The 26,018-nt window shown below is 46.9% G+C and overlaps 1 protein-coding gene across 5 annotated transcripts; it reads right to left on the bottom strand.

Moving 5' to 3' along the window:
• Positions 1 to 25,956, bottom strand: Zbtb49 (zinc finger and BTB domain containing 49). 5 transcript variants are annotated; one of them, XM_052736040.1, is made up of 8 exons: positions 25,862 to 25,956; positions 20,516 to 20,682; positions 17,195 to 18,276; positions 13,877 to 13,923; positions 5,323 to 5,396; positions 3,193 to 3,275; positions 2,934 to 3,095; positions 1 to 1,092 (listed from the first exon to the last, which is right to left on the bottom strand). In XM_052736040.1, exons 2-8 carry the CDS (start codon positions 20,665 to 20,667, stop codon positions 416 to 418), a joined length of 2,277 nt encoding a protein of 758 aa, XP_052592000.1. In that variant the 5' UTR covers positions 20,668 to 20,682; positions 25,862 to 25,956; the 3' UTR covers positions 1 to 415. The 5 variants fall into 5 exon arrangements, with proteins under 5 accessions (XP_052592000.1, XP_052591999.1, XP_052592001.1 ...); XM_052736039.1 differs by having other exon boundaries at positions 25,281 to 25,934; XM_052736041.1 differs by lacking the exon at positions 25,862 to 25,956 and having other exon boundaries at positions 2,964 to 3,095; positions 20,516 to 22,106.
• Between the last annotated feature and the right edge of the window lie 62 nt (positions 25,957 to 26,018).

Raw genomic sequence — 26,018 nt, 5'->3', positions numbered from 1 at the left:
TATAGAAAAGGAAGTTCATTTATTCAAATTATATTACAAGTTCATTATACAAATAGAATCTGTATAAATATTTAAAAATATAAGATGCTAAAAATTTCTCTTATAAAAATGTAAAAATAAAATCTGTATTTTTATGTATACACATGACATCTAACAGGACGAAAATGTACAGTGGCTGACGTAAGGTGCACTGCCACACTGATGTACATCAGCTGGTCCCATACCCTAGGGCCCAGGCTGCTGTGGAGACTTCCCCAAACCATCTGCCCCTGGGACCAGCAGGGGGCTAGCAACTCCTGGGTCCATCCATGGAGCTCCCAGCAGCCCCTGGGAGGGAAACCATCTAGCCATTCTCCAGAGCTGCAGGAGGCTGTCCTGGGCAGGGTGCCTCTCTCCAGTCTTATGCGACGGCACATCACTGCTCTAGCTCATGTTCATTCTGCAGGGTCTTCATTGCTAGCCCCCAGAGGGTCATACTAGAGAAAAACTGTCCCTCAGAGTTCCTGTAAGTCACTGAAGATGCCCGGCTGCCCAGCGGCTCGGTGCAGTGGTTGTCCAGCGTGGCCAAGGAAGAGCGGGTCACAGCCATGCCATCAGCCTGTGACTGCTCAGCATCTGCTGAGGCGTCCACATCTGAGTAAGCATAGGCATGCGGCTGGTTCTGCAGCTCCTGGGGCTTGGCCAGCTTGGCAGGATCCAGGCCCAGTTTGTCTTGGTCACTCATGCTAGGAGGGTGGAGCATGGAGCGTAACTTACAGTAGGAGCCAGTGCAGTGACCATCGAATGCTGCCACAGAACTCTCCACTGGGTGCCCAGGGAGTTTGACAGACACAGGCATCAGTGTGACGGACACATCCTGGGAGAAGGAGTCGGAGCTCTGAGACCTCTCCAGGTCAGAGGTCTCGATGGCCTGGCTCAGCTCACCCAGCACAGCTGGGCTCCTGGCATCGGCTCGGCCGTGCATCTTCTTGTGCCGACGCAGCACCGCGGAGCGCGTAAAGCACTTGCTGCAGATCTCACAGCTGTAAGGCTTTTCCCCGGTGTGAGTTCGGACGTGCCTGCGCAGGTCTCCTGAGCCCCCAAAGCACTTCCCTGAGGAGAGAACGGGGGACTTTAGAAATGGAAGGATGATCTCAGGGTAGTCCACGGCACCCTCACTTTGGATGAGGTCCCTTGCAGCTGGAGACTCAGCACAAGTCGTCTAGGGTCTGTCTCAGTGCTAGCCAGCGGCTGCTCCCTCATCTGCGGAAACCCAGCCCTCCTCAGCAGTGCTACTTCTGTGCTATGTCGCTGTCATTTGAGCCTGCAATGTCCCTTAATGCCACCAACTGATGATGCTGTTCGGGAGGATGTGGAGCTTTTGGAGATGGGGCCCAGCTGGGGAAGGTGAGTTATCAGGGCTGGACCTTTGAAGGAGACCTTCAGCCCACACTATCTTTCCTCCCTGGTTTCCGTCAGGAACAGTGGTGGTGGCAGCCCGTGGGAGTGACTGTTACTACAGCAGTGCACTGTGGCCAGCCTAGGAGCATCCCTTTCCTGATGTCTGTGCAGTCAGCGCGTACCAAAGATGTGCACACACTTGTCCTTCAGCCTGTCTCCCGTGAGAAGCCGGAACTCAGCAGGTAACTGCAAAGGCTCTAAAGTGTTGAGAACTCCCTCAAGGGAAACATCCTCACGCACACTGGACATACTGAGAACTTCGCACTGTACTGAATGTCTTTGATTTCAGCTACCTAGGCCTCGTTAAGCAACAAGTGCATGTGGGGTAGGGTGCAAGGAAGAATGCCTTTGAACAATCCAACTAGATCGGACTCTCCAAGCAAGAAAACTCTGACTTCCATATAAACCCGAACCAGCACCCACTAACAGCTCACTGCCTGTGACCCGCCCCATGTCTTACCCAGGTTCAGAATTTTCACATTATGTCAGGCATCGTCTCAGTTTTATGTGTTGTCCTGGTAATGTGTTTGCGGTAGTCAATGGTTGGCAGTTTCCTGGCTCCTCCTTTACTACTGTGTGTCCTAGCAGCTTCTGCTCCCTGCCATCTCTGGCCATAATGTAGACACTTTGCCTCTATTGCACTGTTAAGGTAACTCTCCCTGGAATTACTGGGAGGCTGGCACCACCATCTGTAGCGTCCCTAGTATGTATAAACTAGTCATATGGAGTTACTATGAAGAGGCGTGAAACCTGACTTCAGTTAGCAGGACAGTGGCGTTCACTAGATCTGTCAAAATAGAGAAGGGAAAGAAATCCTGGCTGCATTCCCAAGGTTCTGTGCTGCCAAATGCCAGCTGCAGTCCCAGGCCTCAGCAGAACCTAATCCAGGTGTGCTCTAAGCACCTCCTACACTGCTCGGAACAGAGCACTGTCAATTCCAGTCACCTGCTCATCACAGCTCCGTCAGCACTGTCAAGCCGACACACAGAACGGGTACATGGGCACACGCAGTCCTCAAGTGCCTTGGGGGTGCACGACTATCGATTCGACGCAGTGGTCGCAAACTACAGATACCAAGCTCTTGGTCTTCATCTGTGTGGCAAGGCACCTGAGATAGAAAGCTACCTGCTCTCCACTTCCATCAATGCCCTCGCTGAGGCCTGGACAGGCCCTTTGCTTTCTAATCTGTGACTCCAAGAAGCATGCCCTTTGCTCCCAAAGTGTGCTCCGTCACTCTATCCCTTCCCACTGGGACTGCCAGCTCTTGGTGGTGGGGCTTTGAATTGCTTTGTATTTGGAGCATTAAAGTCAGTTCCTGATACCTCAAAGACGCAGTGTCTGGTATGTGGTATCACTCCTGTGAGGAGGCAAAGGAAGGGCCGCTTTCCCTCAGTCTCTGAGAAAACAGTGGCTTAGGGCGGTCAACAGCAGAGTGGGCAACTCGGCCTTGCGGAGGAGGGGTGAGTTTGCTGGCTGGCCAGTGTCACACTCACCACAGGCAGGGCAGCTGTAGGGCCGCTCACCCGTGTGCCGCACACGGTGCTTCACCAGCTTCCTCTGCATGTTGAAGGACTTCCCACACTCATCACAGGTGAACACCTTGTCAGCTGTGTGCGTCTTCTTGTGCTCCTTCAAATTGCTGAAATTGCTGAACCCTAGACAGACCACAGCAGGGGTTAGGCTGACAGGCAGGAACCTGGAGCAGTGACCCTGAGAACATCGGGAGAACAACACTCGCTCACTCAGCAATACCTCGGCCGCATGTGTCACACAAGTGTGGCTTCTCTCCAGAGTGAATGATGATGTGGCGCTGGACATCACCAGAGGCCGCAAACCTGCAAGGAAGTGCAAAGTCCTATCAGGAGACTGGCGACACTGCTGAGACCCTGATAACTGGGACCATTCAGAGGAGAGAGACTCCTCCACCTGCTTGGTGTGGCCTGCTTGGTGTGTAAAACCATTTCTAGTGATGCCAGTGTTTTGATTTAAAGGCACTTCCTGCTTGCATCATCACTCTCTTCCCAGTTTCCAACAGTACAAGACCAGAAGGCCAGCAGTAAGTGAGAAGCCACAGTTCACCTTCTATTACCTTATGTATGGACACTGCAGCATGCACGTGGAGGTCAGAGACAACTGGGGGGGGGAGTTCTTCTTCTACCATATGGCTCCCAGAAACTCACTTGGGTCACCAGGCTTGGCTGCAAGCGCCTTTACTCTCTGAGCCATCTCACTGGCCAGTCTCCCAGTTCAGAGGAACATGAAGCCCTGTGGTGCTCACATCCTGCTGGATTACTGCACTTGTGAGAAACACTCCATGTGGTGTGCCAGCCCAAGGCTCACGTTGGAGAGCACAGGGTGACTCTGCATGGTCTTGGCAATGAAGCCAGCTCTGCTGAACCTAGTGTGAAATACAGACAGTCTGGCCCTCCTTCACCCATCCTAGAAAATGAGCTCGTTCACCTCTAGGCCACACTGGAGACCCACACACATCCATCCTAAGACAGAGGACAGAGCTGGAGACAGAGAAGGGACTAGTGTTCATGGAGCAGCTATGTTTGGTGTCTGACGATGGTGCCTTCCAGACGTGTCTCCACACTACAGGAGGCCCTGTCACCCCACCTTCGGGATGGGAAACACAGTGAGTGTGGAGATGCTCCTGAGCTTGGGCAGGCAACAAGGACCTCTCACCCATGATGTGGAGAGCTACACTCTTTCCTGGCTGCCCCCTGTGAAGGTGGGTAGGTTGTTCCAAGGAAGGTGAGCCATAGAAAAGATCTTACATGGAATTGCCAAGATCCTAATTTTCAACACTGCAAAATACACTCAGGAGCCCATGGGAAGTGGCAGCATGTGAAGCAGTTCTGTCTGGGCTGCTGGGCACCTGCCATGACCAGAGAATACCACCTAGAACTTGGCTTTATGTTCAGGTAGTTCCAACAGAGGGAGCTGTGGTCAGCACAGCAGTCTTTGCTTTGTTCCCTTTCCCAAGGCAGAGGCAGGCATGCTCCCCAAACCCACTGAGGCTTGATCTCCCCTCTGCTACGCTCCTAGGATTTTTAACCTTCCAGCCACTGCAAGGATGACTTGTGAAGAAGGGCAGAGAATCTGAGCTACTGACGTCTGTGCTCCCCTCACAGCACTGAGCAGATGGTGGGAGTAACTGGTGGCCGCTGGATGACTGAGTAACTAACGACACGATGGAATTCAGGCCCGGAGCAATGGGGATGCCTATGGCTTCCGAGGCTGCTGGTGGAGGCTGCAGATCTAGCACAGTGGCAGGATGGTGAAGGAAGATGCTCCGGGACTGTTACTGAGCAAGAGGATCGAGGGCTGAGGCTGTGGCCCGTGCACACAGGAGGGATGGACAAGCTCCTCGCTTACCCAGGCCCTGTGAAGGAATCACTGCACAGGTGTCAACCCACCAACATGGGCTGATTCCCTGTTGCCATGCCAACACTCCGATTTCAGGTCAAAGCTCACCTGCCAGGGCTGAGTGTCACTGACTCTGTCCTGAAGCCAGCAGCCTGGCTTGATAACACAGCTTCGGTACCCTCTGTCGCCTTATCTCTGGATGTCTAGTCACTCAGGCTGCAGGCACTGTTTCCCTGACTAGACAGTCTCCTCCTTGGGGATGTTTCTAGAATGAACATTTTGACGTAAACTAATCTGTTTCCTGTAAAGCCGACTTCCTTCCTGGGGCCCCAACCTAGATTTTCCTGCTCTCCATGAACTTTCCTTCTTCTTCTTCTCTCATGTGCCGCAGAGTGAATGTACTTGTGCTCTGCCATGGTTGTGTGAGCCCTGGTGGCCAGTGACGCGACACTGCAAAGACTTGGGCCACCCACAGTCCTTCACATGTGGCACCTCAAGCCCAGCACTGACCTCTTTCCACAGATTTCACAGATGTACGGCTTCTCCCCAGAGTGCCGGCGTAAGTGAGTCTGGAGGTTGCCTGCCTACAAGAGGACAAGAGACACACCAATAATGGAGAAGCAGAGAGTCACAGAAGTTCAAAGGGACCTGACAAACTTAGCTGATCCCACCACATCCAGTAAAGGGCAGACAGGAAGCTGTGTATAAAGTGAAGGGCAGCACCCCCCGCACAAGGAGCCCGCTGTGGCCTCACACTGGTGTCCACTCTGTGATGCCTCCCTTGTAAAAGGCTGGGCTACCCTGGGGAGGAATCTGGGTTTCCAGGCCTAATTTTAAGCAGACCTTGATACAGTTAATTTGGAACACCCACATGCAGGGTCATATGGAGAATTAAGCATTTGTGGGGCTTATTTCAGTGCTCATGACTTCTTTCTAAAACGAACGAATTTGTTCAAAAGAGCAAAAGATGTTTCCAGAAAGTGTGTCCTCTGGCAGGAAGGTTGGCTCTGCCTGGCCAGCTTTTCATTTTCACCTCTGTGCGCGAATGCATCTCGGGAGAAGCAGGGCCGCACTGCAGGATCTTTGCATCCCTACCTTGTGAAGCTAGCAGGGTTTTGCACCTAGACTTCCACACACTCAGTATGAAATCAGAAATTACCTAAAACAGTGAAAGCAGAGCTGCAAATGCTTCCCATGTTACAAATGCCCCCTGGAAATGTTCCAAATTAGGGCTGAGAGGCAAAGCCTTCCCTCACTACACCTGAACAGCTCAAGCGGTTAGTGTCCTCCTGCCAAAAAGGCCCACAGTGACAAACAAAGATGCCTAGGGGCCACACTGCAGTGCACAACAGAGCCCGAAGGGAGAATAAGCAACAGTTAGCTGACAAACTCACTCTACCTCTGCAAGCTGCCTTCAACAAAATGCGAAGACAGTTTGGGTTATAGCCGTCTGTGCGTCAAAGCTCACAGATACGGAAAGATGCTGTCTGTGGAATCTGATCGGGGAAGCCTCAATTAGGCACTACATTCAAGACTGCGATCAACACAGCTGAGGGAAAACTGCAACTTTCAATAACCAGAGGGATCTTGGCAGAACACTGGTAAACAACCTGCTTTATAGTGACTATTAATAACAAGACCATAGCGAATGCCAACAGCAAAATCCACATGATGAAATTCTAACTAGGTTTTTATATCCACTGGCAATTGGTATTCCTTTTTCTAACTAAAAAACTGAGACTTTGGTGATCAGAACAGTTGCCCAGGGCCATGGTTGGGCTGCTTAGTATTGGTCATGTGGGGTGCAAGTCTTCTCTGCTTTTGCAAATCACAAGAAACTGACATGTCCTGAACAGTCAACAAGGCAGCCACGCTGCCACCTGGGATACCTGTCCTCAGAGAGCTGGATTTCAAATATTAATTGCTTTAGTCAGCAACACCCACATTTCAGAAAACCAATGTCATACACCCACACAACAATCTGAATGGTACCACCTGCTCTACTGCCAGACAGAACCCTCTGTACACTCAAGGTACAGTAAATATGCATTGTGATGAAACACCGTTGGAGGGATTTATAGCAAGGATATCATTCCCCCACTCCTAGCAGTATTACTTATTTCAAAGCAAATGTAACCCAATGCTCTTCCAATGTACAGTATTGACAAGCAGTAGTTGATGAATGTGGTAATACAGGCCTGTAATTCCAGCACTCAGAAGACTACCATGAGTTTGAGGTAAACCAGGGATACTACCAAGTACCAGGGCAGTCAGGACTGCATAGGGAGACTGTCTCAAAAAGCCAAAGTAAAACAAACAACAAAAGAAAGCAACAGCAACAAAAACCTTAATGTGTCTTTACCATCTCACATGGAAATACATAATGAAAATCAGTATCTTTCCCACACACAGTAGCACACACCAGGGTGACAAACCGTACAAATAGATAAAATAGAACTGATAGAATGCTTTCCACAAAAACCCCACAACCAAGCTGTAGTGCATGTAGGCAATCTGTGCAGATGAGCCAGGAGCCCTGGCCCTACTGTTTTGGGCATCAATCCATACCTTCTATTTTTAGCAGACTGTAGCCACGCTATGGTATCTGAAGTGCACAGAGCATGTCTTAAAAACATCTGCAGTTGTGTTTGCAGAAACTGTGCCAAGCAGTGATGATAATGCTATGAACAGAGATCAGAGCTCTGCTCCGAGGCTGCACACAGTGCTGAACTCAAGGCTTATAGAGCTGCACTGCATTTCACAGAGTCAGCTGATGAGGCCTTGGGTCACAGACTGGGAGAGCTAATTCACCGGGGTTTTGATGTTGTTCTTCATTTCCTGAGACCTGGTCTCACTATGTAGCCCTGGCTAGCTTGGAATTCACTATGTAGACCAGGCTGTCCTTGAACTCACAGAGATATGCCTACCTCTGCCTCCTGAGTGCTGAGATCAAAGGCATGCATGACCACATTTGGCCTAATTCAGGTTTATCTGCTGATTTCAAAGCCTGTGCTAATAAAACTCTGCTGAAGATATTAGCAAAAAAGAATCTTGTTTCCAATAACTTTTAAGTTAAGATAAAGTATTTAAGAGAAAAATCCCACCAGAAAAAAAGAAGTAAAATCTGGTCCTATGAGGTGGCTCAGCAGCTAAAGGCACTTGCCTCCAAGCCTGATGTACTGAATTTAATCGCCAGGACCCACATTCATGGTGCAAAGAGAGAACTGACTCCTGAGAGCTGTCTTCTGACTTCCATACATACACTGTGGTACAAGTGCCCCCAGTAAATAAATACATAAATACGAAGTACCTGTAAAAGTACCATCTGAGTTGAATCACTCTTATAATAAACTTTCTGATGTGGACTCAAACCTCAGTATTCACTCATAAAGAAACTTGGCCTCCCTTTCCTGTAGATGGCAGCTGAGTAAGAAGGGGGGCCTCCCAATCTCAAAGACAGAAGGCATCACAGACATTAGTCATCTAGTTGAGTTCCAAGTCTTTAGGATTTCAGAGAATAGTAAAATTTAAGACACTAAGGATAAACACACACTTCCCCTGTTAATGTTATGAAATGATGTGACTAGATCCACCGAAGCCTGGCAATCAATCACCTGAGGCCCAGGTTAGCACTTGGGGACATGGTCAGGGTATTCTTGCTTCTTGCACTTTCACCAAGGATGAGGTGTGTGGTTGCCCTGCTGTTAGCTCAGCACTGAGGACCCTGCCTCTGAATTTCCCCAGGGGGCTTCCTTGGTGTACTGCATGCAACAAGGAAAGCCACCCTCTAGACAGCCCTACCAGAAAACATGGTCTCTCTCCCAAGACTGCCCTCTGCCTCGTACCAGCTGACCAAAGCCTCTCTTTTTGCCTCCCTGGAGAGAAAGGACAGCTCTGCTCTTCTCCAAAGACAGCTGACTCACCAGCTTTCCCTTTCCCCCACTGTCCTGGATGTACTGGTGTCCTTGTGCACAAAGGAAGCACAGTACACAAGACACGGCCATACTATAAGAGAATATGATGCTATAAACAGCTGAGTGCATCACCACCACAACCCAAGATGATGCTGGCTGACGTGCCACAGTGCCAGCCACCTCATTAGGAAAGCTGTGGTTAAGTGCAGACAGACTAACTCTTCTAGACAGCCAACCCTTAGAAAACAGGACTGGAGATTCTAACTGGTAAATGTTTTCGAACTTTCAAATCCTCCAAAGAAAAGGCCCTTAACACTACAGCACACTCTGGCAGACCAGGAGGGGCATTCCAATCCACTGTGACCACCACTGCTTGTGGGCAGAAGTTTCTGTTTATGGGCCAGCTGCATGCTACCTGATGGCAGATTGGACCCCAGAGTTGGTGGGGTAAGTATGACTATCCTGGGTACCTCTGCCATGTTGAAAAGTGAAGTCAGCAGCCAGGGCTGCCTCTTCAATCTCAGCCACAAAGCTTAGCAGTTTAAAATCTCTCCTGGTCAGGGAAGGATTATAGATTCATAATAAGACAGATTCAGATGGAATAAAACTCTAAGTGGTTTACAATATGTGTAAAAATGTACATAGGCTTGGAAGAGAAAGGAAAAGGAGGATAAACAGTTATATAAGGGAATAGATAGTTTTAAAAAATCAAGTCTTTAAAGAGACAATAAAAGTAATATAATAAGCCATGTAAAGATGGAAATCACACAGAGTCTGGATTATATTGTCTTTGGGATTTTTAACTACAGAAAGACATTTGATTGTAAAGGCTTCTGAATGAAGTCAATGTGTATATCTTAAAGGTATCTTGACTTCAAAATTTATGTCTAAGGATACATTGCTTTGGAAAAGAGGTTCTGCTTTTGTTTCCACAGAAGATGAGAACTTATGGATTGTTTCCAAGTTAATATGGTTTGATCAAGGAAGATCCCGAGAGGTCTCCAGATGTTCCAACATCCAGAACAGCTTCAAGGCAACTGGCTGAGACAATGCAGCCTCACAGATTACTCCAGACCATAATTCTTAATTTTCTCAGGATCCCCATAAGATTGCCAGTACCCCCAACCAGCAGGAAGTAATATGAGAAGCTATGCTCAAATTCCCAAAATTTGTTATAAATGTTTATTTTTATTTAAAAGGGGTTGATTATAAATACAATCTTTTTCTAAAAAAGAAAAGGGGATAATATAGATAAGATAGGATAAAAGGGTAGATTATTGAATCTACTTTTAAAGAGCAACAACTTGTTTAAAATGTTTTACATTGCTATGGATTTTAGTTTATTGATACAAATTTAAAGTTAATTTTGTTATACTGTATGTATATTTCTACTCTTGTTTAAGGTATTATATTTGCACAGCTCATTTGAAAATGTAATATATAAGAAATATTGATTAATAGTCATCTATAATCGCAAACTTATAGTCATGTTAGTTAAGTTTTCTAGGTATACACAGATATATTTCAATTAGGTAGGTAATCTTCAAACACTTCAAAGATCTACAGAATATGGCATTTAAAATGTTTTAATAAAGCCGGGCAGCAGTGGCGTATGCCTTTAATCCCAGCTCGGGAGGCAGAGCCAGGCAGATCTCTGTGAGTTTGAGGCCAGACTGGTCTATAGAGTGAGATCCAGGACAGGAATCAAAACAACACAGAGAAACCCTGTCTCAAAAAACCAAAAAAAAAAAAAAAAAAAAAAAAAAGTTTGAATAATATAGTTTTTTTTTTTACGATAATGAGACATGTCTGCTCCTGGTAGCACCACTCTACTCCAGGGAAGATGACAGTCATTGAAGAAACTCCTTATGGAGTTTACTTTCTTTATGGCAAAAGTTAGCCATTGGGCAAGAAAATACCCTTGCCTCAACTGCTGACAGTATGCTGTCCAAAATGGACAAGCAGGACACAAAAGAAAGGACTGCTGATCCTTGCCAAGACAAGATAGGAAAGCTCTTTAGAAAATCCTGTTTCACAGATGAGTCTGTCAGATATGCTAGGCCTGTGGGCCAAGGATGGATGCCCCAACATTGCAGAGAAACTTGGGGGGCCAGTCAGACTGCCAGCTGTCTCTGTAATTCTCGATTTTTGGAAGTTGCTTACAATGCTCTTCTTGTTTACTTAGGTAATATTATATCCTTCTGAGGTCTTTGATGTAGTTGAAGTCTAAAAGTTATAATTATAATTTTCCTTGATTATGATAAAAGATAAATTAGATATGAAACCTTAGACTCACAAATATAGGATAAAATATTTTCTTTAATTTTGCCAAATACAAATAGACTAGATATTGTAACTATAATTCTTGTTTGATAACTGTTATATATAATCATCTTACTATATTAAAGCTAAAACCTTCCTTTTGATTAGATAGAAAAGGGGAAATGCTGGGGGACGTCTTTCTGTATGCTGTGAATATATGTTCTTCCCATTGGTTAATTGGTTAAAATGATTTGGCCTATGGCAGGGCAGCTTAGAGACAGGCAGGAAATCTAAGAGAGAAAAGAAGGAGAAAGGTGGAGTCTGGGGAGAAGCTGGGAGCTGCTGCCAGGAGAAGCAAGATGTAAAAGTACTGGTAAGCCATGAAGCCACATGGCAATGCATAGATTAATAGAAATGGGTTAAGATCTAAGAGCTAGCTAGCAAGAAGCCTGAGCCATAGGCCATCCAGTTTGTAAATAATATAAGCCTGTGTGTGTTTACTTGGGACCAAGTGACTGCAGGACATGGGAGGGAGAGATTCGTCCTGACCACAGGGCCGGGCAGGACCAGAGAAACCCTCTGGCTACAACTGTTCACTCCAGTTATTCCCAGATGAATGTATAGCAGAAATGGGGGGTAGAGTGTCATCTCCTAGGTATCTCCATGCAACAGCACCCTGCCCTCCACCCCCAGAGTCCTAGCTGTTTCCAAGGCTCATCCAAGGGCAGTCAAGTGCTGCCCTTAGGTTGCTCCAAATGCCATGCCTGTTGGGTGGCCATGACTGCTCTCTTCTCTGTCTGCACTGTTCCTGTATGTAGTCTAGCATAGCATGTCCCAAGTCTCCTTGTCCTTGACCATCCACACAGTTATTTCTCCCTCTGAAGAATAAGCTCCTCAGAGCCTTACTCTTGTCTGTTCCATCCCAGCATGTGGCAGAGCTAAAGGCATCTTAGTAACATACAACTCTTGCTGAATTAGGTTTTTAAAACAGTCCTTTTTCAAAATAACTTCATCACCTTGCTATGAAAATAAAACAGCAAGATCCATCTGAAAACCACAGCTACAGACAGCTCTGCATTCATAAAAACCTAACAGACGGATACACCAACCCAGAAGAAAGGGGTATTCCAGATAGCCACCCTGGGTATAATGCAGAGGGAGGGCACAAATCAAGGTCTAAAGCATGGTTCTTAAGCTTGGCTACACACCAAAATCACTGTTCAAAAAGATAAGAGATCCACTCAAAGCAGGAACTGGGCATTTCTGAGGGACGGCATGGCAGTAGTGTGGGGTGGGTGGGGGAAGGGAGGCTGATAGAGATCCTGAATGTGCAGTCGTATTCTAGTTACCAAGTGGAGCCCCAGAAGGGCTCTGAGCAGGAAGAGGAACTCAGACACTACACATGAAAGGTTCTTAATCCTCCCAACAGCTCCACAAGATAGTGTTGTAAGAATGAGAATGAGGCCCAGAGAAGTATGGTGACTACTTATTATCAATGGTCATAAACAGTTTTACACTTTACTTTTCTTCATTTTTACTTATCTTGCTGGGTGGGGAGGAACAGGAAAAAGCCACATGTGAGGACTAGAGGACAATTTGCAGTGGCTGGTTCTTTCCTTTCACTGTGTGGACCCCGAGCATTGGAATCAGTTTGTCAGGCTGCGCAGCAACACTCCTATTTTCTAAGTATCTTACTGGCCCCAGTGCCAGGCAGCTAGGATGAAAAACAGATCAAGACACTATCTCACCCAAGATCACAGGACAGTAAATCTGACAGAGGCAGATTCAAATCCAGACCCTTAAGCTTCAGAGGTCAAGCTCTGCACTCCAGGCACCCAGGTGAAAGGCAGTGAAAGTCTCCCCAGGAATGGTGATAGAGGGATGCACACTCAACACCTGTCCAGAGCTAGGGGCTGGCTCCTGATGATACTGAGACATGATGCTGTCCCACAGTCATCATTCTGGGAAGACAGGGCCAACCGTGGGAAGATGCAGGGAGTCACCGAGAGTAAGAGTGAACTGAGCAGACTAGCTGGTGCCAGTGCGTGGCAAGATGCAACTGACACCCTCAATGGGCTCTGAATAAACCATGGAGGGTGCGTAACAAAATGGCACTCACTGTTTCCACGGACCGTGGGCCTTCTTTCCCAATCCCTGCCATCACGGTCTCTAGCTCTATAGGACCAGCCCAAAGCAATTTCCAGCCTGAGCAAAATTTCACACAGCACCAATACGGAGCTACTGCACTGAGCAGGACAGCAATGCTGGCTGTTCACCCTGCACAGTCCTACTCTGGAAGTCTGGGACCCTGAACGTGACCATGAACAGAGGGACACTCTATTTCAGAGGGAACGGCAGCTGCTTAGAGCCAGGCTATGATACTGGACACTTTATGTAGAGGTGTTTGAGTCTGAGCCCAACACAGTACTTGCCACAGCAAGGCACAATAAATGTGAGACAACTCCACCATGTCCAAATGACCTTCCTGGAGGTCAGATCAAAGGCTGCAGTCAAAGTAGGGAATGAAAATGCCTTGGTCTATTCTTGTCCAATATCCTGCCTACAGTCGCAGTGAGAGTGACTATTGGTCTTGGACCTAACCCAGCATGCAGTGCGGCTCCAGGGAAGCTCGGTGTGGACCGCTGGGAACTTCAAGAGACACCAGGGCAGGACCCATCCTCAGTGCAGAAAAGGAAAAGGGGCTTTGACGGCTCTCACAGCAGTAGACCTTCTAATGTGCTAGAAATGCGTGTTCTGACCCAGCCCTAAGTCTTGTGCAACTACCACCACAGGTTTCTCTCCCATGGACAAAAGTGAGTCTCACTGGTAATAAAATACGCAATGGAGTTTAGGCTTCCAATTATCAACATTAAAAAGAGTATTCCCACCTGAGAGAAGTGTTTCCCACAAATGTTACATTCAAAAGGTTTCTCACCTAAAACAAAGCAAAACACAACAATTTGTCATCAGTACAAGAATTTTCACATTCCTTTTTGTTAAAATATTTGATCCCCTGCGTCTTTCCTTTCCAAGCTGCCCATTCCATTCTTCTGTGTTTTGTTTTGGAACAAAGTCTCCCTCTGCAGTTCAGGCTGACCTGAAACTCTCAACAATTCCTGCTTCAGCCTCCTGAATGCTGGAATAGCATATGAGAGGCACCACACCAGCCCATGACAGTCTTTATCCCCAAAGTGGGCACAGGGCATCTCTACTTCCAAATACTTATCTCTTACCCCAAGACTCTCCGGAAAGATGATAAAATCAAATCTATCTTGTGGTGGTATTGTGTTCCCCAAAATACTGTGTACCTTAATAAACTTATCTGGGGTCAGAGAACAGAGAAGCCACAAGATACTTAGGCTAGAAAATGTTAGCACACGCCTTTAATCCTAGCATTCCAGAGACAGAAATCCCTCTGGATCTCTGTGAGTTCAAGGCCGCATTGGAATCAGCCAGGCATGGTGATTCATGCCTTTAATCCCAGAAAGCAGCCTTTAATCCCAGGGAGTGGTGGTAGAAAGCAGAAAGGTTTATAAAGCGTGAGGACCAGAAACTAGAAGCATTTGGCTGGTTAAGCATTTTGGCTGGTTAAGCTTTCAGGCTTTGGAGCAACACAGTTCAGCTGAGATTCATTCTGGATGAGGACTCAGAGGCTTCCAGTCTGAGGAAACAGGACCAGCTGAGGAATTGGCAAGGTGAGATAGCTGTGGCTTGTTCTGTCTCTCTGATCTACCAGCATTGACCCCAATAACTGGCCTCGGGTTTGATTTTATTAATAAGACTCTCTAAGATTCCTGCTATACTATTTACCTTCATCTAAAAGTCAAACTGTTCTCCAAATACAAACCTATGGTGAAATAAAAAGACCGCCTATTTTTTTCTTCAGCACAAAACCAAATGGGACATTTCTCTACTTGACCTCTGACTCCAAACAGAGTGCACAGTCCCTTCATACCATGGGGGCTGTGGACACTGGGGCCCAAAGGGTGAGGCACAGGTGGGCTGAGGAGCAGCCCTCTGCACTGGCTCCCTGCCTTAGCTGAGACTGGGCCTTCACAGCACAGAGGTGTGGTCTGCTGTCTTCTCCACTGAGCACAGTAACTAAAGCACTGCAGTCTGGGACAGAATAGACTGGAGCCGCAGCTGTTCTGCACAGAGGTCTGCTGGAAGGTGTACTTTAAGGTGCCGGCTTTAGTCTGCATGGGCCTTTGAACCCCCAAGAAACTCCACTTCCCTACTCCCCTCAATTCAAGTGGTTACATTAAGACGCTCTTAAAAGTAACACCACTGTTCTTCTATATACAGGGCCTGTGGCCTCGGCAATACCAGCTTGCAGCTTTCTGGGTTTGCACTAAGCTAGTCTTCAGCCCTGGATGACTGTCACCATGTAAGCCTGTGTTTTGCCTTCTTTCTGTAATTACTGGGGTAACAGATAATGTTAAGTTCAGCCCCCAAAAGAGAGATGAGTTGTTTTTGTTTTTTAAAAAAGATAACTCATGGGTCATAAAAGACCAAGGTTTTAACAATCATACTCCAATAGGTCTTGGAAGCTCTTTTCACTGTTAAAAATTGAGGCTTTACAGAGCTTTTGGTCCTATGGGCTGTGGCTATCAACATATACACATCAGAAATAAAACAGAAGGCATTCTGAAGACAGAGAAACACAAGTTTTACTGGCTACCAGTAGGACATCATCACACACCATGTGGCCTTTGGCAGCTTCCACAGCACACCTCGAGGAAGGAAGTAGCATCTGCACCATTCTGAAACAGCTCTGGCCTCATAGATCCCTGGTATCCGGGTCACGCTCTGCTACCATCTCAATGCAGCACTTATGTCCGAGGAAGTGTCTCTGCCCTATGACTATCTGTCACTCACAGATGTTCTCCAGAATTAGCAATTTAATTTTTCTCCTTAAAGCTATAACAGTTAAGTTTTTAAAAGAAAAATGAAATAAAACCGATAGTATTCCTCAGGCTGTAGAAAATTAAGCTAACAAAATGATTTAAGTCAAGTTGTTTTCATAGCAAGACTGAGTGAGGGTTGTCTTTACCTGGTCTCATTTTGAACCACTAGTAATGAAATAATGACAGTCTTTACATTTGAATACACTGACATCTATAAAGGACTTTTACAAATAGTGAAAGTGTCTCCACTGATGCATTGAGGTGGAAATCACCTGAGCAAACCAGAAGTCCGAAGTGCCAAGAGAAGAGCATGCCAAGGAAGACAGCTGGCAGCATGCCAACAGGGCAATCTGGAAGCATGCTGCTGTGTGTCACTGCTCATGGCTATGCCTTATTTTGGGGGGTGGGGGGAGGTGGTTCGAGATAGGGTCGCACTCTGTAGCTCTAGCTTTCCTGGAACTATGTAGACCAGGCTGGCCCCAAACTCACAATAGATCTGCCTGCCTCTGCCTCCTGAGTGCTGGGATTAAAGGTGTGCACCATTACACTCAGCTCATGGTTATACCTTAACTGTTACTAATTCATGATGCACTAATAATTCTATCACAGTTAACCAGGGGAGAGCAAGGTACAAGTATTGCACAGTGTATTATACAGATGTGTATCATATATTAGAAGTTCAAAGTCTAAGGTGGAAGAATTTTCATTTGAAAATATCAGATACAGAGTGGGGCTGGTGGGGGACACAGCTCAGTGGTAGAGCAGTTGTCCAGCATGTGCAAGGTCAATCCTTGTACCACTAAAACAAAAACAAACAAACAAACAAAATCAAATTGTTAAAGTTGATTCTTATTTAAGAGTTTACCTCCTGCCTCCAAAATCCTAACTTTTCAAATTAAAATTACTTCTGAGAGAAGTTTAAGAATGATTCAGTACAATTTGTTACAGTTTACTATCAGTCTACATTCCACTGAGAAAATAAGCAGAACACCCTAGAGACAACTAAGCACCGTGTGTCTGAGTTAGTTAGAAATGTGAGTGCGTCCGAGCACCTGACTGTTGAGCTAGACAGTCGGAACTGCTCATGAAAGGATGCCAACTCTTCACAGCAACTTGACGACACCTACACAGAACATACGCACAGATCACCAAGAAGCGCAGCGGAGGGCAGCTAGCACCCCGGAGCCTCGTTACAGACATCAGTGGCTCCACTGAGGAGTCAAGTGTCTTACAGATAAGGCCAGCAGAGGGTGGGGTGGCGCTGCTTCCTTCTCCATGCCTGGGCTCAGGGCAGTGTACCTGTATGGGACCGTTTGTGCAGCTCCAGATTGCTCGGGTGTTTAAAAGGCTTCCCACACAATTCACATGCGTACTGCTTCTGGGACTGGAGGCCCTGGGATGGGTCTTCCCATGTGGCCGGGGCTCCCGGAATCTCCACCTCATGGCTGCTCTCTGGACCCAGTTCTTCCCTCCCCTTTTCTTCAGGAGTCGGGCTTCTGGCTCTCTCGGCCCCATCTTCCTTAGCAGCAGATTCCTCCCTCCTGACCAACCTAGTATCTGGTTCAGACGCACTCACAACAGCCGACTGCTGTGACTTGAGAAAGTTTAGTTTCTTCAGGTGCATGGCCTTCTTCAGCCTCATCTGCTTGGCAGGTGGCTGAGAAAGGGGGTCTGCCTCCGAGTCCATGCCAGAGTTCCTGAGGGGTGGAGCCAGGAAGGTGGAAGGCAATTGCTCTGAAGACTCCAGGACACCTGCACGGCCCTCCACGGAAGGCTGTGAGTCTGCTGCAGCAACATCTGTGGAGGTCCCGAGAGTGAGTGGCTGTTCTGTGGCAGGCGCCTGGCTGGGGCAGGCCGTTTGCTTGTAGTACTGCTTGCTGTACAAAGTTCTGAGTTTGTAATAGTAGTTGGGCTGCTTGCAGGGCAGCTCTGGGCAGCTGCCACCTGCAGCATCCGGGGCTGGTTTGGAGACTTCTCCTGTGGGACCACTGAAACCTGCTGATGGAGCATGAGGACTCAGTTCAGGCAGAACTTTAGCAGGCGGGCCTTCCGCAGGGCACTCCTGCAGTGAGTGGGGTGGGCAGTGCTCATTTACCGTACAGGGACCATCCAGAGTCACACTCTGCAGGGAGAAGGCACCAGCACAGGACAAGCCTGGCAGCTGTGCTGCAGAGGCCGACTTCAGAAACGTGTGGCACAGATTCAGAACATTCTGTACTTGCAAACACTGCGCTGTGTCCAGCATCACTTGAATGTTGTCCTGATTGAGGTCAAGGTGCGACGTGTACATGAAGTCCAGGATCTGCCCTATGCCGCTCACATTTTTAACATCCAGGTGAAAAACGTCATTCTTCTGGCTGGAAGAATTCTGAAAAAGGCTCCTGACAAAAGAAAGAAGGTTAGTTATTTTCACATTCTGTTAACATTTTCTTTTAAAGTTCATACATATACAAAATATCTATGAATGCTAAGATGTTGTCACAGTATTTTTTTCCTTTGTTTTTAGAGACAGGGTTTCTCTGTGTAGACCAGGCTAGTCTTGAACTCAGAGACCTGCCTGCCTCTACCTCCTGAGTGCTGATATTAGAGGTGTGTGCCACCACCACCTGGCTATCACAAGTTTAATGTTTTTATTTTTAAAGTTATTTCACTTTTATTCCTTTTTTTAGTTTTTTGAGTTAGTGTGTATATTCAAGTGTATATAATATGTGTGTGTATGCACATGTGGAGGCCAGAGGTCAACCTTGGATGCTGTTCCTCAGGCACCATCACTCTGTTTTAAGAGAATGTAGTCTTTAACTGGCCCAGATCTTGCAAAGAAGGCTATGTTGGCTGCCCAGTGAACCCCAGGGATTCACCTGTCTCTGTCTCCCCAGCTCTGAAATTATAAGAATGCACCACCATACCTGGATTTTTCATGTGGGTTCTGGGATCAAATTCAGGTCCTCATGCAAACACTCTATGGAACATGATCTACACTGCTTGAAGTATAATTAACCACATGCACCAATTAGACAGAGTACAGAAAAAAAAAAAAGGACATTACGTACTTCCGTGTTTTGTATGTTTAGTCTGACACAATACAGTCCACACCATATAACACACAAATAAGCATTTATACACCTATATGCCTGAAACCCTTCTAAAGATAAAGATAAAGGTAAAGGTAATAACCAACCCTCAGTAGGTACTCACTATGTAACCTATAATTTGGCTGCTAAGGTATTTTGTCTTGGTTAGGTTTTTGCTTTGTTGAAACAGGTTCTTACTATGTAGACTTAGCTGGCTGGAGACTTGCCATGTAGACTAGGCTGGCCTAGAACTCACAGAGACTCACCTGCCTCTACTTTCCCAGTGCTTGGTGTGCCACCATGTCCTTCTGGCTGCTAACTTTTGCAGAGACTCAATGGTCCATAAACCAACAGAAAGAAATGCACCTTGACTTGGAGAAGGAAAAGGCCTATGAGGCCCGGCTCCTTGTTCCAGCTGGGTGGAGTGCATAAGAGAGGGAATGGTGTGGGACACAACTTCAGAAGATGACTCGGGTAAACTGTCTCACAAACCCGCTGCAGACACTTTGTCCAGTCACCTGTTTCCCAACAGCATTTGCTTTTTATGCTAGCTACAACAACCAACACAGGACACCTGCAAGAGCTAAGTGTCCTGGAAGACAGAGAAACCCAGGACAGCAGAGCCCGAGGGTCTGGGACTCCCTACCTTCCCGAACGGAGTCCTTAGAGTGTGTAACAGTAACACAGTCCTTACAGTGCACACAAGAGCCAAGGCTAAATGCCACGATGCAGGGTTATCAGGGCAAGAGGAGGTCCCTTTCCACACACTGCTGACCCGAGCAGGTGAATGTGCACCAAAGAGGAGCATGGTGTCTAAAGAGAGACTTGCTAGCCAGAATTCACTTCTAAAGAACAGGTAATTGTACGAAGGTTAGTGACATGAAACACAACTGCTTGGTGTTAGTCAGCATATATAAGTAAATCACACAAGTCCAAAATAATGGCGGGGATAACTAAGTTGAAGCTGAACTAAGGATTTTCTTACAGCGTTCAAATGAGAGACAAAAACTGAACCGCTTTAATATAGGAAGGAAGGGAGGTAGATAGGTAGGAAGGGACCCACGAAGGGGGAAAAGCATGCAGAACACTTGCTCTCTGCTGATTTCTTTCTCTCTCTCCAGACAGAATCACCCCTATGAGCCCGGGCTGGGCTGGAACTTTCTATCCTCTTGCTATGGCCTCCAGGGGCTGGGACGGCAGATGTGCACAAGACAGCCAGCATTCTCCACTCTAATTTCTTATCGCAGCAAAATTCCTATCGCAGATTCAATTCCTCAATCATTTTATTCAGAAAAAGTGAAAATAAAAAAGAGCGAATACTGAAATTAATTCTTCTCAGTCATCCCCAATATACTCTAGAGTCTCTTTTCCTTTCAGGTTACTCTAAACAGAGTGATAGTATTTAAAGAAATAAGAAAACCCATAAATTCTTATTTTGTTTAAACTCCAAAGAGAAAGACAGAAAAATCCCTGAGAAAAGTGAAATGTGGCCACTGTACTTTCCTGACAGGTTCCCCAGGCAGTGGAGGACACAGTGTGAGGTACTCACCTGAAGTACTGGCTGAAGGCTGCCAGCACGTTCTTGTGTGCTTTGAAGCAGACTCCCCTCACCACCAGCATGCAGTCACAAAGCAGGCCTTGGATCCGCTGCTCTCGCAGTTGCTGGAGGAGGTGGCAGCTGTGAATAGCAACAGGGTCCATACTAGACCATGAGACCTACAGCAGAGAATGTAGGTGAGAGCCTCTCAAGAACACCATTGGGATAAAAGGGACCCCAAAAGCACAAACTGCTCTTGGCTTTCATCGTGGCGCATCAAAGTCACAGCTTAAAACACACACCTACCCACTGGACTGCAGCATCTAGCTCAGAGCTGTTCAGCCCACCTCTCTGCAACATGGAAATGTCTCCTCTTACTGATCCATTATGGAAGCCATTAGCTATGTGAAACCCAAAGCACCTGAGTCTGCTAACCTAGAAGGCGGCTGTGATAAGAGTGTATGCATTTCTTTTATGGCCAACTATGAATATGCCAAATTAAAAATAAAAAATACACATACACAAACAAGCATAAAGGAAAAAAAGCCAATCAGCTAAGATCAAACCCATACTTATTAAACACTTTGTGATAATTAATCTTGACCTTTAACTTGATGGGACTGAGAATCCTGGAGATGCACCCCTGTTGGTGTCTGAGGGCACTTCCAGAAAGGCTTAAATGAGCAGGGAAGACCCATCCTGAATGTGTGTGACACCATCCTATAGGCTGGGGTCCCAGGCTGAATAAAAGAGAGAAAGCAGTCAAGCAGCAGCATGCATCTGCCTGCTCCCTGGCTGCAGAGGTAATGTGACCAACTGCTTCTCGCTCCTGCCACCAAGCCTTCCCTCCATGACGGACTGCATCCTCAGACTATGAGCCAAAATAAACCCTTCCTTAAGTTGCTAGTGTCGGCTATTTTGTTATAGCAACAATACACACCTATACATAGGTCAGTGAATTCAAAGATGGAGAAGATCAGGAACCTATCTGGGGAGGTAAGATACAAGTTAAAATAACTACCATCACCAGACAGAGAGCAAAGCAGTATCACAGAGCACCACATCCGCTTAGATGTGCCTCTGTGCCTCTCACAGACATAGAGGAAGCAAGAGAATGGGATATGCAGGTTACTGGGGTCTGTGACCAGCTGGTGTGGGGACCTCCAGGGCAGGAACTTGCCGGGCTTCAGAGTATGGCTGCATAGTAGATGGCATACCAGAGAGGCAGAGGACAGACGACACTGAGCTTCATGCCTTATGACAACTGACTCTGATTGGGAAGGAGACAGAAAATCTGGTCATTCCCCATCTACCTACTGAGTGACTACTGTGTACTATATTCTGGGGCAATAACAGTGAGTAGAGCACAGCAGGTGTCCTGGAAGTTTCAGTTCTAGTGAGGGCAGTGCACAGCTAATGGAACAATTACGGCTAGACATGGGGGCATGCAGCTGAAATCAGGTGCAGCCTCTGGCATCCAAACACAGGGGGAGGAACAGGAGGATACTGAGGATCCAAATGGCAATCTGGTGCACTAAACTGTAGAGGACAAAATGGCCTGGTGCCCACAGTTAAGCACTGGAGAAGCCAGGAAGGTTAAACACACAGCTTACCTCTTCAATGGAATGAGGTGCTTAGTTGTTTTCCTGGAACTCTAGGAGGAAATGTAGTTTACAACCTAGTAACCTGTTGCTACCTGTTGAACCAGGCCCTGACCATATCTTCCAGAATTTATGTTTTACTTATCCCAGACCCTTTCCCCTTAAAACTTTGAGCATTACTTCTAGGCCATAAAACTCATCCTTGTGAGAGATGTCATTTGTACAACAGCCTAAGTGACTTCTATGACTCTTAGGGCCAGGCCAGTCCTGACACCCACAGGCATTATGTTTACCTCAGTCAATCTCCCTAGACCCTAAATCTTGGGCACTATCTCTGAGTTACTCTCTGTATCCATCTTTGTGAAAGAAGCCAGATGTACTTTGTAAAAAATTTCAATGTGCCAGTCGGTGGTGGCGCATGCCTTTAATCCCAGCACTCAAGAGACAGAGGCAGGCGGATCTCTGTGAGTTCAAGGGAAACCCCATCTCAAAATATATATATATATATATATATATATATATATATATTTAAAAAAAAGAATCTCAATATAAACATGCCTTAAATTAGTTGTGCACTTGGAACTGAGTTAATTTATTATCAGAAAACTTTTTTTCCCCCAAAATTGTGCTGTACTTAAATACAGTTAAAGTAAAATGATCTGGATCAGACTCTAGAAGTCCTGGCCCAGGACCGGCTACAAAAACCAGGCTGCTCCGAGCTTTGTTCTTCCCTCACCCTTGGTGTGGAATAATCTTTCTGCACACTGTGAAGATGTGTCTTTGCCAAGGTGTCTTCTGATTAGTTTAATAAAGAGCAGAATGCCAATAGCTAGGCAGGAAGAGTTTAGGCGGGACTTCAGAGAGCTCTGGGAAGAAGAAAGGTGTAGAAGAAGCAGGACATGCAAGAGGAGAGGTAAAAGTCACGAACCACGTGACAGCACGTAGATTAAATAGAAATGGGTTAATTTAAGTTATAAAAGCTAATTAGAAACAAGCCTAAGCTAAGGCGAAGCTTGTAGATGTAACCAACCGTCTTATTAAATAAGAAACACAGAACCAATGCAAAGAAGAAAGCCAAGAGGTCAGAGCTAAGAGCTAAAACCTTACCCTTCCTCCTGCGGTGGTATTACCTCTCCGAAAGAGAGCTACTTCCTGTGTTAAAGTCTTTATATGAACTTTCGGTTCTGCCTTCTCATTGGTTGTAAACCCAATCACATGACCGCCTCGTCACTGCCTGTCTGTACAGACCTCTAGGTCTTCTATGGTTGGTATTGAGATTAAAGGCGTGTGTCTCCAGTGCTGGCTGTATCCCAGATCACACAGAGATCTACCTAGCTCTGCCTACCAAGTGCTGGGATTAAAGGCGTGCACCACCGCCCAGCTTTCCTATGGCTTGCTAATAGCTCTGACCCTCGGGCAACTTTATTAACATATAAATAACATTTTAGTACAAAATAAAATATCACCATACAAGCTTTCATAATAAATTAAGTGTCTGCGACATTTTTTTTGGGTTTTTGTGTGTGTGTGTGTGTGTGTGTGTGTGTGTGTGTGTGTGCGCGCGCGCTGGCAGCCCAAATAAAAAAAAATCTGTCTACACACCCTGATTGTTTTTCCCTGCCTGCTATAAAGCCTGCAGAGACCCTAACTAAGCACCAAAGAAGCCATGGGTTTCTTTCAGATTTAGGGCAAAAACACTGAAGACAAAGTCACACCCACAAAGCCAAACTCAAGAGCTTCTTTTAACAGTACCCCTGAGCCCTGAGGTAGTTTGGACATGAAATCTTTCCCAATGATAATAGAGTTAAGGCTTAGTCCTCGGTGCAGCAGAGTTCAGATGTGAGGCAGGTGGATATGAGAGTATAAATCTCCTCAACAGGTTGATCCACTGATAAGTTCACAGCAGAATGGACTATTGGGGGGAGCAACCTAGCTGTCAGAAGCAATGGTCTTTGTGAGGTAAAGATCTGGCCCACCTCTGCTTCACTGGTCACCGTAGCTCTGACACCTGTAAGTGTCTGGGGCTTTATAGGTGCTCAGCGTGTAGTTTGGGGATGGAGTGACCGCAGGAAACTAGAGGACTGTAGGGTTCCTTCTAATTCAGCAAGCTAAAATCTAAATCAAGAATATGACAGTAGAAAGATCAATGTGAAAGACATCAAACAATAAAAATACCAGGGTAGGGGGAGGGGAAGGCAAGGAGAAACAGAACAAAAAGCCTGGATGATGTGAATGAAGAGGGGCTTCTCAAGGGAAAAGGAGCCTTAATGGAATTTGACCTAGAGGCTCCCATGGCAAAGGCCCTTCTGCTTAGTGAGGTGATTCTGCCAAGTAGTAAACACCAGCAGATGATTTGTGGAACATTTTCTGTGGGGCTGTTTATATCAAGAAGAGGTCTTCAGGAGTTGCTACTTAAGGTGCTTATCTTTATTTCTTTTTCTGTATGTATGTGCAGAAGTGCGTGCATGTTTTGTGTATACATGGGTGCATATGTGTGGAGGCCAGAAGCTAACCTGAGGCATTGTTCCTCAGAGGCTGTCCACTTTCATTTTTTTTTTAAGATTTATTCATTTATTTTATGAATGAGTGCTCAATCTGCATGTACATCTTTATGCCAGAAGAGAGCATCAGATCCCACTAGAGATGGCTGTGAGCCACCATGTGGTTGCTGGGAATTGAGCTCAGGACATCTAGAAGAGCAGCCTGTGCTCTTAACTAATGAGTCATCTCTCCAGCCCCCACTTTCGTTTTTGAGACATGGTCTCTTACTCAGAAGAGAGGTTCACTGATCCCAGGGACCCACCTATTTCCACCTCCCCAATACTGGGATTACAGGTGCATGTCACCAAAATGGCCTCTTTATGTATTCCATCACATTCTCCAGATCCTCAGAACTTGATTACCTGTAGAGATCAGACCTTCAATAAGGCAAGTGGGTTAAAAAGAGCCCATTAAGATGAGCCCTGTTCCAATCTGAAAGATGTCCTTACATAAGCAGATGTGAGTACAAGCAGAAATGCTAGTGGTGTAGTGGCACAGAGGAAAGATCATGCGAGGCTACAGCAAGAGGGTGACCACCTGTAAGCCAGGCCGGTCCTCTACAGCAAGCAGACTTGATGACACCACACCCACGACCCTCCATCCTCCATAACTGTGAGAAAGTAAATCTCTCCCACCTGAACCACTTCAGCTGTTGTATCCTGCTATGGCAGCCACAATAAACAGAGGGAAACCTCCCTGTCACCGACAAATGCCCACCGGAGGGTTGTTTCTCAGAATACTGTTCATAGCCTGTCTGACTTTCATTCACTCATTTAAGCAACAAACAGTGACCACTATCGTATACAAGATGCTGTCTTAGGGGCTGAGAACAGCTCATGTTTACTCAACTGCAGATACCGGCTCAGCACCTGACCTGCACCGACTCATTAGTCCTACAAGGTCCCGAGGAGTAGGCGCTGCAGTCACAGCATTCTGCAGATGGGACGCCAAGGCACAGATGGCCCCGTGGTGAAGGAGGCGGCGCGCGGCTATGAGGCCAGGTCATACGCGCCTCTCCTCTCTTGGGGCGACGCAGGCACCAAGAGCCGCGCAGACCGCAGCAAGGGTGACAGCAAGAAGGAGGCCTGGCTCCCAAGTCCGGAGCCTAGCTTTGTGCTCGGCCAGGCGCGCCACACCGCGCTGTCAGCAGGCCCGCGCGCATCCCAACCGCGCTGACCCGCAGCCCGCGCGAGGCCAGAGTCCTGGGTCGCCTTACCACCGGAGGCCGCCCCCGCCCGGCCGCCTTCTCGTCACTTGTCCCCGTCAGACCCTCGGCGTCAACTGCAAGACTGCAACCACCACGGAACCATTCCGACAACGCCCCCTCTGCAGCTCATCGGCGGCTTCCGGCGCCGTCACTTCCGTCCGGGGCG

The sequence above is a fragment of the Peromyscus californicus genome, unplaced genomic scaffold, assembly GCF_007827085.1.
Source record: "Peromyscus californicus insignis strain IS unplaced genomic scaffold, ASM782708v3 Scaffold_13__1_contigs__length_99412109, whole genome shotgun sequence".
Classification (NCBI taxonomy): Eukaryota; Metazoa; Chordata; class Mammalia; order Rodentia; family Cricetidae; genus Peromyscus; species Peromyscus californicus.
The sequence above is the reverse complement of the archived record's forward strand: the minus strand, read 5'-3'. Positions and strand labels throughout refer to the sequence as shown.

Coding starts and splice junctions, on each gene's coding strand:
- Zbtb49 (XM_052736040.1), bottom strand. CDS start 20,667: ATGGACCCTGTTGCTATTCACAGCTGCCACCTCCTCCAGCAACTGCGA. Junction 3,276..5,322: donor TGTGAAATCTGTGGAAAGAG/GTCAGTGCTGGG, acceptor ACTTCCTTGCAG/GTTTGCGGCCTCTGGTGATG. Junction 1,093..2,933: donor CTACAGCTGCCCTGCCTGTG/GTGAGTGTGACA, acceptor TTCTCTCCTCAG/GGAAGTGCTTTGGGGGCTCA.